At 44.1% G+C, this 14693-nt stretch overlaps 1 protein-coding gene across 1 annotated transcript in view; it reads right to left on the bottom strand.

The window, feature by feature from the left end:
* The window catches only part of ATP6V0A2 (ATPase H+ transporting V0 subunit a2), a 54373-nt gene that overhangs the window by 21606 nt on the left and 18074 nt on the right, over positions 1-14693 (bottom strand). Inside the window, exons 4-9 of the mRNA XM_023206074.2 lie at positions 13793-13930; positions 12315-12403; positions 10711-10837; positions 3713-3795; positions 2111-2204; positions 520-732 (exon numbers count right to left, since the gene is read on the bottom strand). Of these exons, the coding sequence (XP_023061842.1) occupies positions 520-732; positions 2111-2204; positions 3713-3795; positions 10711-10837; positions 12315-12403; positions 13793-13930 (744 nt within the window). The remainder of the gene's footprint in view (positions 1-519; positions 733-2110; positions 2205-3712; positions 3796-10710; positions 10838-12314; positions 12404-13792; positions 13931-14693) is intronic.

The following is a 14693-nucleotide window of genomic DNA, read 5'->3' as shown; positions in this document are numbered from 1 at the left end:
GCAGGAGGATCCCTTGGGGCCAGAAGTTTGAGACCGGCCTCGGCAATAGAGTAAAACCCCATCTCTATTTTAATTTTTTAAATTAATATTTAAAAAAAAAACAAGGCCAGGCGTGGTGGCTCACACCTGTAATCCCAGCACTCTGGGAGGCCGAAGCGGGTGGATCATGAGGTCAGGAGATCAAGACCATCCTGGCTAACACAGTGAAACCTGTCTCTACTAAAATTACAAAACATTAGCCGGCTGCGGTGGTCGGCACCTGTAATCCCAGCTCCTTGGGAGGCTGAGGCAGGAGAATGGCGTGAACCTGGGGGGTGGAGCTTGCAGTGAGCTGAGATGGTGCCACTGCACTCCAGCCTGGGCAATGGAGCGAGACTCCGTCTCAAAAAAAAAAAAAGAAGAGTCAACACAGTGCATTCTCATTACTCTATGAAATTCTCCCTTCCTTTTTTTCTCAGAATTTATCAGTTCCATCAGTCTCTCTTCTATTCCTGGCAGAGGAGAGGAAGGCAGCCTTACCGAGCCCTCCTCCAGCGCCCGGCGCAGCTCCTGCAGATCCGCCTCGGGACACCAGACCTCGGCAATGAGGCACTTGTTGGTCACGTCAAAGCTGCACATGTTCAGCATGTGGTAGATGGCCTTCATTTTCTTCACCTGGATCACACGGCTGTAGACAGACTCAGCAGCTTTACATAGCACTTGCCTCAAATAGTCCTCGGTTTTGTGCAGTACCTGGGGAAGAACAACAGTGGAATGGGCATGTTTTGGTTTTTGTCCACCTGGCACCCGACTTCCTTTAGAGGACTTTCTCCCCATTGACAGAGGATCATTCCAGGCATCTGCCTATCCTGGTGGCAGCTAAAGGAGCCGTTCCTTCCTTCTCCTCCCTGCCCCTAGTACCACTCGGAGGTGGGCAGAAAAATCTAAGCTCAGTCAATCAGATGCCCTATTTTGGGAGGTTGCCTCTGGAGAACATGACCCCAGGGCACAGGAAATGGTGAGACGTCATCGTCACTGCAGCAGCGTGGTGGTCTACCAGGGTCCAGCAAGCTCTCCGGGTTCCTACCCATTCCCAAGCTTGGCCTCGCCCCATCAACCCTGTGAGCCACCAACGCCCATCCCATCCTGCCAAGAAATCCTCTCTCGCTTAACTGAGTCAGAAGGATAGTTCTTGCCAACAAGAGCCCTCACTGTCATCAGGAGAAAAATGAATTTAAATCCTGCTGGTAAGCTGGCTTGTCTTGTGTGATCACAAATTACAATCCAGACCAGGGGCAGTGACTCATGCCTGTAATTCCAGCACTCTAGGAGGCCGAGGCAGGTGCATCACGAGGTCAGGAGATCGAGACCATCCTGGCCAACATGGTGAAACCCCATCTCTACTAAAAATACAAAAAATTTAGCAGGGATTGGTGGCACATGCCTGTAATCCCAGCTCGGGAGGCTGAGGCAGAAGAATTGCTTGAACCCGGGAGGCAGAGATTGCAGTGAGCTGAGATCGCACCATAGCATTCCAGCCTGGCAACAGGGCATGATTCCACCTCAAGTAAAAACGAATTACAATCCAGGCTGAGCGTGGTGGCGCACGCCTGTAATCCCAGCACTTTGGGAGGCTGAGGTGGGCGAATCATTTGAGGTCAGGAATTTGAGACGAGCCTAGGCAACGTGGTGACACTCTGTCTCTACTAAAAATACCAAAATTGGCCAGGCATGGTGGTGTGCGCCTGTAATCGTGGCTACTCAGGAGACTGAGGTATGGATTGCTTGAACCCAGGAAGCAGAGGTTGCAGTGAGCTGAGATTACACCACTGCACTCCAAGGCTGGGCAACAGAGCGAGACCGTCTCAAAAAGAAAAAAGAATTACCATCCAACATATCAAAGGTGACCACAGAATATTTGTTCAAAGCCATGTCATTACTACTCAGGTTCCTAACATGTTACTAAAATAAAACTTCCATGGGGAGGAGGGAGAGAAGCAACATTCCAATCTCACTAGAACATCTTGATTTGTCTATGACCGATATTATCTATGTTAAAAAACAGAGAAAATGTATGTGTAAATGTTCGGCAGCCCTCAGATAAGGAGGCATCCGCTTCCGGCTTACTCACAGTGTAGAGATCTTGAATGCGGGTGTTCAGCCCCTCCTGGATCTCCCTCCGCTCCTCTGCTGTGTTTGGATAGGGGTACACATGGCAGTGGTAGCTGGAAGACAGAGTTGAACACGCTGTCACATCTTGTCAGCACTAGAACTAAATGCATTCACCTCCGTGGCACATCTTCTGGCAAAACGGAATGAAAGCAGTCATTTGGGAGACACGGGTGCAGATGCAGGCATCTGCCCTTGGTCAGGCCGTGCATACAGATGCTCAACAACCACCTGCTGAGTGAGACAAATTTAGCAAACTCCCTGTTGGATCCAAATTCCACTCCAGCCCTCAAGGATTCCTGGCAGCTCATTCCCAATTCCAGCTTCCTAAAATTCAACAATATCCTTGGGCTTGGAATCACTGAACAGGTTTAAACACAAACACAAAGACACACACAGACACACACACACACACACACAAAAGAAGAAAAGAGCTCTGGCTTCCTAGCAATTGCCTTTGACAGAGTCTGCAGTCTCCCTGGCTCCTCTCAGGGCCACTCGGCACCCAGACTGCATGGGGGATGCCGAGCTGTGTCCCCAGACTGCAGTCATTCCCGGACCACCTTCATATGTTAACACCATACTTTTATTTTTCTTTAAGTTCTGCCTCTGAAAAATTAAATACCTATTCTAGCCTTATCCTAAGCAACAATATCTGTGAAATCATGGGTTTGCTGAGCTGGGTATAGTTTTTTAATCGATAGTAAAACAAATATCTGTCTATGAAAATAAAAGGCTTATCCAGGGGACACCTGAAATTACTTTCTATTCCACCAATTGAGAACCAAATTCTAGTAAACAGAAAACGCCCAAACCCCCCTCCACCCTGCAAGAAACAAGGCAAGCTGAGTTCTCCATTGGTGGAAGAAAGCAAACGGGTGTTCTTTTCAGTTTTCTGACTTTGTTTGTCTTTTGCTTATGTTCCCATTTGCTAACAGGAGTAAGTCACAGATTATTGTTGTACCACAACTCAAAATTAGCGATGGCTTTTGTCGAACTGACATCTTTTATCTGATCATCTCATTTAGTCCTAAGAGACCCATGAGAAAGCAATCACTTTCCCCTTTTACAGATGAAAAAACTGAGGCTTGGTCACTTGTCCAAGTGAGTCCAATGAGAGAGCGACACAGGGAGGCTCTGCATCCAGACAGGCCCCTGAGCGACCCTCCTCACCACACGCCACACCCTGCCCCAGGGTACCCAGGACAGAAGACGTGCCACGTGCTCAGTGATAACAGATAAGCCTGACGGGCAGCTCAAAGCAACATGAAGTCACAACATATGAAAACTTCATTCCTTTTTCAACCAATCTGAAGCCTTGATCCCCAAAGAAAAAAGTCAATTCTAGTAATATTATTAACACAGTCTCAACTTTTAAATTATTTTAAGTAATGCATTGGTAAGAGAGATGACAAATTAAATGTTTAAGAACTTGGCAATGCAGCAAAGAAATCATATAACAAAAACTAGCAGTCACTCTACTTCTGACTCCAGAGGGATGCTGAAGGAAAACTAGAGGTTGAATATAAAGACATAAATTAAATGAAATGTTTCTTTTTCTTACCAATCACAAATCTTCTTAACCTTGTGGCCAATCTGCTCTCCCCAAAAGGATATTAAAAAGACATACCATTTTATGACTTCCCCCTACAAAGAATGAATAAGGATAAGTGTTACTTCTGCGTGTAGAACTTCTAGAACTTTGGCAGCTCAAACACTGTCAAAGCGTTCACTCGTTAATTCAAAACAGTCAATCCTCCTTATTTGAGGATTCTGTAATTACAAATTCACCTACTTGTAATAACAGCCCCAAATCAATCCACAGAGCACTTTCAGTCATGTGCACAGCAGCCAAAAATTTTAGGCACCCAACACCCACGTTCCCAGGTAAAGTCCAACAAGGTGACGCCTTCCCTTCCCATCTCCGCTCTCAGACTATCACCAAGTGTCCTTTTCAGAGTCTGTTTGGTTTCATGTTTTTCACCCTTCTGTGCTTTTTTTGGTGATTTCACAGCATAAACAGCCCCAAGTGTAGTAGGACTGAGGCGTAGTCTGGTGTCCTGTGTCGCGGGAAGTCAGGGACCCTGAACGGAGGGACCAGCTGGAACCGCAGCAGAACAACATAAATTGTGAAGATTTCATGGACATTTATCAGTTCCCAAAAGTAATACTTTCATAATTTCTTACACCTGTCTTTACTGCAATCTCTGAACATAAATTGTGAATATTTCATGGACATTTATCACTTCCCTAATAATACTCTTATAATTTCTTATGCCTGTCTTTACTTTAATCTCTTAATCCTGTTATCTTCGTAAGCTGAGAATGTACGTCATCTCAGGAACACTATTGTACAAATTGATTGTAAAACATGTGTTTGAACATGAAATCAGTGCACCTTGAAAAAGAACAGAATAGCAGTGATTTTCAGGGAACAAGGGAAGACAACCATAAGGTCTGACTGCCTGTGGGATCGGGCAGAATAGAGTCATATTTTTCTTCTTGCAGAGAGCCTATAAACGGACATGCAAGTAAGAGATATTGCTGAATTATTTTTCCAGCAAGGAATACCCTGGGGAAGGAATGCATTCCTGCGGGGAGGTCTGTAAATGGCAGCTCTGGGAGTGTCTGTCTTATGCGGTTGAGATAAGGACTGAAATACACCCTGGTCTCCTGCAGTATCCTCAGGCTTATTAGGGTGGGGGAAAGATCCCACCCTGGTAAATTTGAGGTCAGACCGGTTCTCTGCTTTCAAACCCTGTTTTCTATTGTTTAAGATGTTTATCACGACAATACGTGCACAGTCAAACATAGACCCTCATCAGTAATTATAATTTTGCCCTTTGACTTGTGATCTTTGCTTTGCCCTTTGCCTTGTGATCTTTACTGCCCTTTAAAGCATGTGATCTTTGAGACCTACTCCCTGTTCATACACCCCCTCCCCTTTTAAAGTCCTGAATAAAAACCTGCTGGTTTTGTGGCTTAGGGGCATCACGGACCTGCCGATGTGTGATGTCACCCCCGGCGGCCCAGCTGTAAAATTCCTCTCTTTGTACTCTTTCTCTTTATTTCTCACACCAGCCGACACTTAGGGAAAATAGAAAGGGCCTACGTTGAAATATTGGGGGCTGGTTCCCCCAACAGTCCTGAGCACAAGATGGCTGCGATGTGCCTGACGGAGATGTAGCATGTGTTAGGGACACTTCGTTCAGGTTCAAGTCACAGAGCTGCTGCCTGAGAGCTCAATGTAAATGACTCAATTCCTGTATTTCCCCTAGGAGCAGTGAGTTTTTCCATAGCTGATAATTTAGAGATTTCAGTGACTTTTTTTTTTTTTTGAGACAGAGTTTCTCTCTTGTTACCCAGGCCGGAGTGCAATGGCACAATCTCGGCCCACCGCAACCTCCACCTCCTGGGTTCAAGCGATTCTCATGCCTCCGCCTCCCAAGTAGTTGAGATTACAGGCATGCGCCACCATACCTGGTTAATTTTGTATTTTTAGTATAGACGGGGTTTCTCCTTGTTGGTCAGGCTGGTCTCGAACTCCTGACCTCAGGTGATCTGCTCGCCTCGGCCTCTGAAAGTGTTGGGATTACAGGCATGAGCCACTGTGCTTGGCCCTCAGTGACTTTATGAAGCAAAACTACTGTAAATAATAAGAATCACCCTGCATTTACAAATATCCGACAAAGCAGAATTCTATAAAAACTGAATAGGTTTTTAGCCTATTTGCCAGGCACTATTACAGGTGCTAAGGATACAGCAGTGAAGAAAACTGACAAAAATCCCTCACCTGGGAGGGGAAGGGAACTTAAACTTATATTCAACTTGACAGCAAAAGAAACAAAGAAAGTACGCCAGGTAGCGATAAGTGCTATAAACAACAGATGCAGGATGAAGAGAGGGGAGAGAGGGAGGGCAGGCTTGGGCACTGTGATCTCACATAGGACGGGCAAGGAAGATCTCCCCAAGAAGGTGACATCTGAGCAATAAAGACATGCAGGTGAGCTTCAAGTCAGGGTAAATGGAAAAAAAATTGCAGGAGGTGAGGACATGAGCCCCGTGGTCACTGGGAGAAGAGACTTCCAAGCAGAGGAGAAGCACACACAGAAGCACAGTCGGGAGACTTGAGGAGGCCAGCATTGCCGGAGAGAGACATAGTAACACCACCTCAGATATGATGAGGGCCACAGGCCCACTGTGCGGCCCCACGGGGCTTTTGCTGAGGAAGACAGGAAGCCCCTGGAGGGTCTTGAGTATAGGAATGAAATGATCTGACTGTGGTTTCCTGGGCATAATTCTGGATGCCAGGAGAAGAGATCAGGCTGAGGCAGAGGCAGGAGCAGGAGCCCAGTCAGGTGAGGCAGGTGCGGGACGAGACCTGGACCAGGAGGGAAGTAGAGCAAGGAGAGGCGGTCGGACTCTCTATTTAGAAGACATGGCCACCAGATCTGCTGAGGGATTCAAGTCAGATGTGAGAAACAGAGAAGAGTGGGGAGAAATCCAGGGCTTTCAGCCTGGGCAGTTAGATCAATGGGTCTGGAAGGGCAGGTTTGGGAAGAAAGATCAGATGTTCAGTTTTAGGCAAAAGCAGAAACGGTCTTCCAGATACTTAAAAGGAGATATGAAGTAGATGGACATAAAAGTCTAGTATTCTGGGGACAGGTCCAAGCTAGGGATATATACATTTGAGGTATGGTATTTAAAATCATAAAATTATATGAGATCCCTAAAGGCAGAAATAAGAGAGAAGCTGTCCAGAAATTGAGCCCTGGGCCCAGGGAACAGGAGCACAGACTGGAGAGCTATAGCACAGCATGGACAGGCGGTGGTGGGAGGGAAGGGATGGCAGGAGGAAGAGATGGAGGATGTGGCTGGGAGAACGAATACAATGAATAAATGATGTCAGTTAATGGAGCCACCCACTAGACACGTTGAGGATAACGGAAGCCGATTTCACACTGTCAGAAAAGAGTTAGAACCAGGAAAAAGAGGCTGGGAACGGTAATCTCAACACTTCAGGGGGCCAAGGCAGGAGGATCGTTTGAGCCCAGGCCTGTAATCCCAACACTTTGCGGGGCAGAGGCAGGAGGATCATTTGAGCCCAGGAGTTCAAGACCAGCCTGGACAACATGGTAGTGTGTCAACAAACACAACCACTTAAGGCACAAGGCAGAAGAAGTGCCACACACAACAGAAAAACACAAACTAGACAACCAAAGAAAGCGCCCATGTCTAGCTTTGATGTAGAGAGAATGGTCAGCATTTAGAAATGACACCAACGGGGGAAAATGGCTAAAAATAGTATCTAAGGACTGTAATGACTTCAAGAGGGTCAGACATTGAACCCAAAAGACACTAAATCTGACACTATAAACAAATTCTAGAACCTGAGTAAAAGTTACCAAATAAAATACCCCTATCTTACCCAGAAAAAGACAGAGAACATAACACTTGCCATGATACACTCTCCTATCCTTGAACATACACTCTCCTATCCTTGTCAGAATAGGAGATTGCGAGTGACTTCTTTTTCTTCTTCTTTTCTACATGGTTCCCAATTTTCTATAATGGACATGCATTTTCTTTATAACCATGGGGATGGGGATCGTATTTTCAAGATATGCATCTATCCATCTCCTTCATAGATGTTTACTGCCCTTTAACATATTCCATAAAAATTTGGCATAAAGGCCAGGCGTGGTGGCTCATGCCTGTAATCCCAGCACTTTGGGAGGCCGAGGCGGGTGGATCACCTGAGGTTGGGAGTTCGAGACCAGCCTGACCAACATGGAGAAACCCCGTCTCTACTAAAAATACAAAATTAGCTGGGCATGGTGGCACATGCCTATAATCCCAGCTATTAGGGAGGCTGAGGCAGGAGAATTGCTTGAACCTGGGAGTCGGAGGTTGTGGTGAGCCGAGATCGTGCCATTGCACTTCAGCCTGGGCAACAAGAGTGAAACTCCGTCTCCAAAAAAAAAAAAAAAATTTGGCATAAAAGGCCAGGCACAGTGGCTCATGCCTATAAGCCCAGCATTTTGAGAGGCAAAGGCAGGCAACTGCTTGAGGTCAGGAGTTCGAGGCCAGCCTGGCCAACATGGTAAAACCCCGTCTCCATTAAAAGTACAAAAATTAGCTGGGCATGGTGGCGGGTACCTGTAGTTCCAGCTGCTCAGGAAGCCGAGGCAGGAGAATCACTTGAACCCGGGAGGTGGAGGTTGCAGATGCACAAGAGAACTTACAAATTCTATTAAAAAAATTTTTGAGTAAATGCTCTGCATGAAAATTACTGATATTGTCTCTTAATAAAGAAAAAACTCAAAAAATATGTTTATGCTACTTCGGAACAGTTTTGATCTTAGTTTCAATCATCAGCTTGAAATAGAAATGTCATCAAGGTCACAACTGAAGGATAATTAACAGATGGCCACTGGCAGTTACAAAAGTCACAAAAAAGTAGAAAATATTACAGGTGTGTGGTGAATGAAGGGCTTAACTGATTAGATTTCAAACGGATTAGATTTTTATTTTAGAAAACCAAAAATAAATAACAGGCTCGGCGCAGTGGCTCACGCCTGTGATCTCAGCACTTTGAGAAGCCAAGGAGGGTGGATCATTTGAGGTCAGGAGTTCAAGACCTAACTCCTGATGGTGTTTCAATATGGCGAAACCCCATCTCTACTAAAAATAAAAAAATTAGCCGGGTATGGCGGTCCGCACCTATGTAGTCCTAGCTACTCAGGAGGCTGAGACAGGAGAATTGCTTGAACCCGCGAGGTAGAGGTTGCAGTGAGCTGAGATCATGCCACTGCACTCCAGCCTGGGTGACAGAGTGAGACTCCATCTAAGAAAGTAAAAATAAATAAATAAATAAAAGCCAAATTTCTCTTTATGTGTCAAAACTACTATGGGATGTATATTAATCTTGCAGCCAAAATTCCTGAGGCCAACCTAGAAAAAAAATAAGAACCTTTCCTCAAAATTAAGAAAACCAAGTTCCTTTTCCACCTTTAGTAGATCAGCAGTTCATCCTCGTTTAAAGCAATAGTTATTTTTACTGTGAAGTCTAAAAAACAGAGCTATCTTAAGGGTGACTATGACTCTGTCTCTTCTGCTGCCTCCACCCTCCCTTCTGAACCATTCAGCGCCACAGCTGCTAGGTGTGTAGATGGGGATGGATGGGGTGGCGGGAGAGTAACTGGCCCACAGCAGTAAATGTATATGTGCATGTGCTCTGTGTCCCCAAGTTACCTCTGACAGAGCCAAGGAAAAGCAACCCCTCAATACCAATGGGCACACCCAGAAGCCACATCTTCGCTTCAAAATACCAAGACTTGCACTCAAAAAAAACAGCCTTCTTGAAGAAACAGTTGATTCCAGAGCTGTGTGAGAGGAATTGCAACATGCATCTGGACATCCTGTTGTACAAACAAGTGCTCAAAAAGTGATGGGAACGTGTCAAATGGATATAAAGGCCAGCATGAATGGATTCCAACTGGCCAAATCTAGGAGAATGTGAATATCAAAATAAATAATTAAAGGAACAGGAACCCATCAAATAAAATAGGAAATAAACGAGGAAGCTGAAAACCTGATGAAGAATGGGATATTTACAGTTTCAAACACAAAGAAAGAGTAACTTCACAGCAAAGCCTAGAGAGGAGGGCCTTAATCAAGTGATCAAAGTGACCATGACCAGTAACGGAACAAACAGACATGTGTGGCACCTGACAGTGCAATGAGAAGAACACAGCCTCACTTCAGCAACGCTCCTGCCAGAGGCATGTGACCTGCATAGAATCATGAGAAGACACCTGAGAAACCCAAACCCAGAGACACGCTACCAAAACAACTTGTAATATTTTAAAATGTCAAGGTCACAAAAGCCAAGGAAAGTCTGAGACACTGTCCCAGAATAAAGGAGATCAGAGAGACAGGACAGGCCTGGCACGGTGGCTCATGCCTGTAATCCCAACACTTTGGGACGCCAACGCAGGAGGATGGCTCGAGACCAGTCTGGGCAGCATAGTAAGATCCCCATCTCTATCAAAAATAAAAAGTAAATTAAAAAAAAAAAAAGCCAGGTGAGGAGGCTCACACCTGTAATCCCAACACTCTGGGAGGCTTTGAGAGGCCTGGGTGGGAGGATCGCTTGAGGCCAGGAGTTTGAGACCAGCCTAGGCAACACAGCGAGACCCCATCTCCTTAAAAAAAAGTTTAAAAAAAGAGAGAGACATGACAACTAAATCCAACATGCGATGCTAAATTACATTCTTTGCTTTGACAATACTAGGACAACTGGTGAAACCTGAATGAGATTCAAGGCTCAGGATGTAGTAATGCATCTACATTCATTTCCTGACTGATGGTCATGTGATGGCAATGTAAGACAACGTCCCTGATTTCAGGAACTACATACACTACACATGGTTGAGGAGATAAGGCATCAGGTTAACAACTTATTATCAAATGGTTCAGGAGAAAAACATTCTTTCTACCACATCTCCAACTCTGCTGTTAGTCCATCATTGCTAAAAGGTGATGGTGACATTTACTCACTGTTTCAGGGTCTTCGAGGGATTCATCCAGTTCTGCATAGGACACAATGGTGTACCCTTTGCAGACTCTCCACAACATTTTTTCAAACGCTTCCACTTTTCCTTGGTTAATTAGGCCAGACACAAATCTGTGAGACAATAAAGTCGACCTGTAGTCAACTGAAAGCAATAAATGTTATCAAACTACATTAAGAGTGATGAAGACTTCATTTCTACCAATGGTGAAGACATCCTGAGAGCCCTCTAACTGCAAAACATCTCAGATGCCGGGTAGAATATTTCTGAAACTTCTTTTTAAAGGTGCAGATGAGCTTGTAACAAAGAGAAATTCTTGGCCGGGCGCAGTGGCTCATGCCTGTAATCCCAGCACTTTGGGAGGCCAAGGCGGGTGGATCACAAGGTCAGGAGTTCAAGACCAGCCTGGTCAAGATGGTGAAACCCTGTCTCTACTAAAAATACAAAAATTAGCCGGGCATGATGGTGGGCACCTTCGGGGGGCTGAGGCAGGAGAATCACTTGAACTCGGAAGGCGGAGGTTGCTAGAGCGTCACTGCACTCTAGCCTAGGTGACAGAGCAAGACTCCGTCTTAAGAAAAAAAGAGAAATTCTTGGAATCCAAAGGGAAAACAGGATCTCACAGCTGTCCTGATTCTTACACTGAATGCAGTATCTTAAGGCCTTGAGTTTAAGGCCAGCATGGGACACAGAAGCCAGGCACTGCATCTGGATAAGGTGACCAGATATAACTGACTCCCCTCTCCGGCTGGGACTGCTTCCATGCACAAAAGCTACACCTTCAGTGAAGGGGTAGACCAGAAAAAACCCACCTTGCAAAGGAGCCTGGAGCATGAATGTAAACTTGTTTATTTCCATTTTGGTTCTAGATGGAGGGAGAAGTCTTCCCTAAGAATTTATAACCACAGGTTAAAATTCACTCAGGTTTGAGGCTTAAATTCACATTCCTGGCACAGTCAAAAATCAAATCAACAAAAAGTCCCAATTGCTGAGAAAAATATAAATGATTCCAGGTTGACAGAGCACTCCCAGGTACCTGACAAATGTCAAAACAAATTCTCTCTGGAGGAGAACATCCTCAAACTAAATATCACTGAATTCCTTCAGATCAGGAACTGTGAAATATGAGCTTATGATAACTTTAAAAATCACAAATCACACAAGGAAACAAATTACCATTAGTTTCAGTAGGCAGAAACAATAAACAGCAGAAGGAGATCTTTAAAGTATGATTAATTAAAAAAACTAACCAACTCGGTTTACCCACCAAGTTTCTACTAGACAGGATTTGATGCCTGAATGACCAATTGTTTTAGGTTTATAGAACTAACACTGAATGACATAAATGTTGTTTCTTTCCAGCTCATTATACCAAAAGAAGAAATTTCCATTATATTAAGTAAAAAAGTCAATACAGTTGAGTAATTCAGCTCAACAAGTACAGGAGTACAGTGTTTTCTTAAACAAATATTCACTCTTTCATTCAACCCTAGGCTTTAAAATGATCTCCATTCATCCCTTCTATGGAACTTATCTGCCTTTTACAAGAAGGGCAGTATGAAGCCTGACACCCCAGGCCTTGTCACCTACCCCAGTTTTGCTCCCAGCCTCTGCATACAGCTGTAGTCCAACAAAGAATCACTCTCTAAGGAAGGGAATTCTTCGTAAGTGGGTTCAAACTAGAAGGAAACATATGAAACCAAGTGTGTCTCATTAAAAGTGACACTTTCTCATGTCAAATTTTCAAACAAGTTTATAGGGCATCCTAACTAACTATTTAGATCTGGGTGCAAAACCTTCTAAGGTAACTTAGATCTGTAACTCAATTCTCATAAATGAAAACATAACTTCCCCATCCCTTATTTGTAAGCCACTTGAAGACATTTACATAAAAGACAGTTATAATTTAATTCATTGCCTTCCTCCATGATAGAATAACTTTATCAAAGATCACTATTATATCAAGTGAAACTAAGTTTGGGACAGATGTACTTGTCTCTTCTACATTTAGCTCTGTAAGGTGCTACTACATGACTATTCTTTATTCTTATAATTTTTTTTTTTTTAGACATAGCGTACAGGATCTCACTCTGTTGCCTAGGCTGGAGTTCTGTGGCACAATCATAGCTTACTGCAGCCTCAAACTTCTGGGCTCAAATGATCCTCTCACCTCAGCCTCCCTGGTAGCTAGGACTACAAGTCTGCACCACCACGCTCAGCTAATTTTTATTTTTTGTATAGACAAGGTCTCACATTAATTCTCACTATATTCAGGCTGGTCTTGAACTCCTGGGCTCAAGCCATCCTCTGGCTTTGGCCTCCCAAAGTGCTGGGATTACAGGTGTAAGCCACTGCATCTGACCTATTCTTAGAAATTATAGATTATTCTTTTACTTCCTTTACTTAGCAATTTGGAAAAACTAAATTTTAGAGTTCAACATCCTTCATTCAATTTTTTTCCCATGCTCATAAAACTTTTTTTCAACCACAAACTAAACCTTTTATAAATATTTAGTATTATAATTGCTTAAAACAACCATCACAGGAAATGGCTCTTAAAACTTTATTTAAAGTCATATAATCCAACTGAAAAATAAAACCAAGGTTTAAATTTAATCTCTTAAGTCTGGGCATGATGGCTTACTCCTGTAATCCCAGCACTTTGGGAGGCTGAGGAAGGCAGACCAACTGAGGTCAGGCGTTCGACACCAGCCTGGCCAACATGGTGAAACCCAATCTCTACTAAAAATACAAAAAATTACAGGCATGGTGGTAGGCGCCTGTAGTCCCAGCTACTCGGGAGGCTGAGGCAGGAGAATGGCGTGAACCCGGGAGGCGGAGGGTGCAGGGAGCTGAGATGGCGCCACTGCCCTCTAGCCTGGGCAACAACAGAAAAATTCTGTCTCAAAAACAAAACATAAAGTTAACTAACTAACTAACTAACTAAATAAATAAATTTAATCTCTTTAAAAAAGCAACGTATCTACATGAACTAGTAGCAAAATACATAGCCTATGGGAATGAGATTTTTATAAAATAATTGTATTTCTTCCCAAGCTGTTCAGTACCTCAACGTTGCGTTTCACAAAGGTTTTTGTCACTCTCAGCATATGAGTGTACTCAATCAGTTCCAGCAAGTTTTTCCTCAGTTTCTCCTTGTTCTTAGTAACTTCTCTCAGTTCAACCTCGAGCTTCTGCAACTGCTCCTAAAACAAAATAATGGTTACTTAAGCGGGTGAATTAGTTCCAAGTGTGATTCCAATAATCTTCATACAGTATACCAAAAACAGTGGGGGTTTTTTTTGTTGTTTTGTTTTTGTTTTTGTTTTTGAGATGGAATCTCCCTCTGTCGCCCAGGCTGGAGTGCAGTGGCACGATCTCGGCTCACTGCAATCTCCACCTTCTGGGATCAAGCGATTCTCCTGCCTCAGCCTTCCCGAGTAGCTGTGACTACAGTTGCACACCACCATGCCCGGCTAATTTTTTTTGTATTTTCAGTAGAGACAAGGTTTCGCTATGTTGGCCCGAATTCTGGTAATTTTTGTGAAGTTCATGCCACATATGAGCAAAAACATTCCGGAGGCTGTGATGAGCATGAGACCCCCAAGACTGGCCCTCTTCTCTAACCACAGGTGCTGTCATTTCTCTCGGATTTCCTTTGTCTGCTTATCCATATCACACATCAAAGACTCTTCCTCTTTAAGTCTACATTTCCTTTCTTTGCAACACAGAATATGTTTAGATAATCTTTTCTAACATGTTTTCCTAGCATATGAATCTATAGACTCACATTTACACAATTAATTGAGGATAAAAATTCCTAAGAATCGGCCAGGTGCAGTAGCCCACGCCTATAATCCCAGTACTTTGGGAGGCCGAGGTGGGTGGATCACGAGGTTGGGAGTTCAAGACCAGTCTGGCCAAGATGGTGAAACCCCGTCTCTACTAAAAATACAAAAATTAGCCGGG

Source organism: Piliocolobus tephrosceles, chromosome 10 (genome assembly GCF_002776525.5).
Source record: "Piliocolobus tephrosceles isolate RC106 chromosome 10, ASM277652v3, whole genome shotgun sequence".
NCBI classification, from domain to species: Eukaryota; Metazoa; Chordata; class Mammalia; order Primates; family Cercopithecidae; genus Piliocolobus; species Piliocolobus tephrosceles.
The sequence above is the reverse complement of the archived record's forward strand: the minus strand, read 5'-3'. Positions and strand labels throughout refer to the sequence as shown.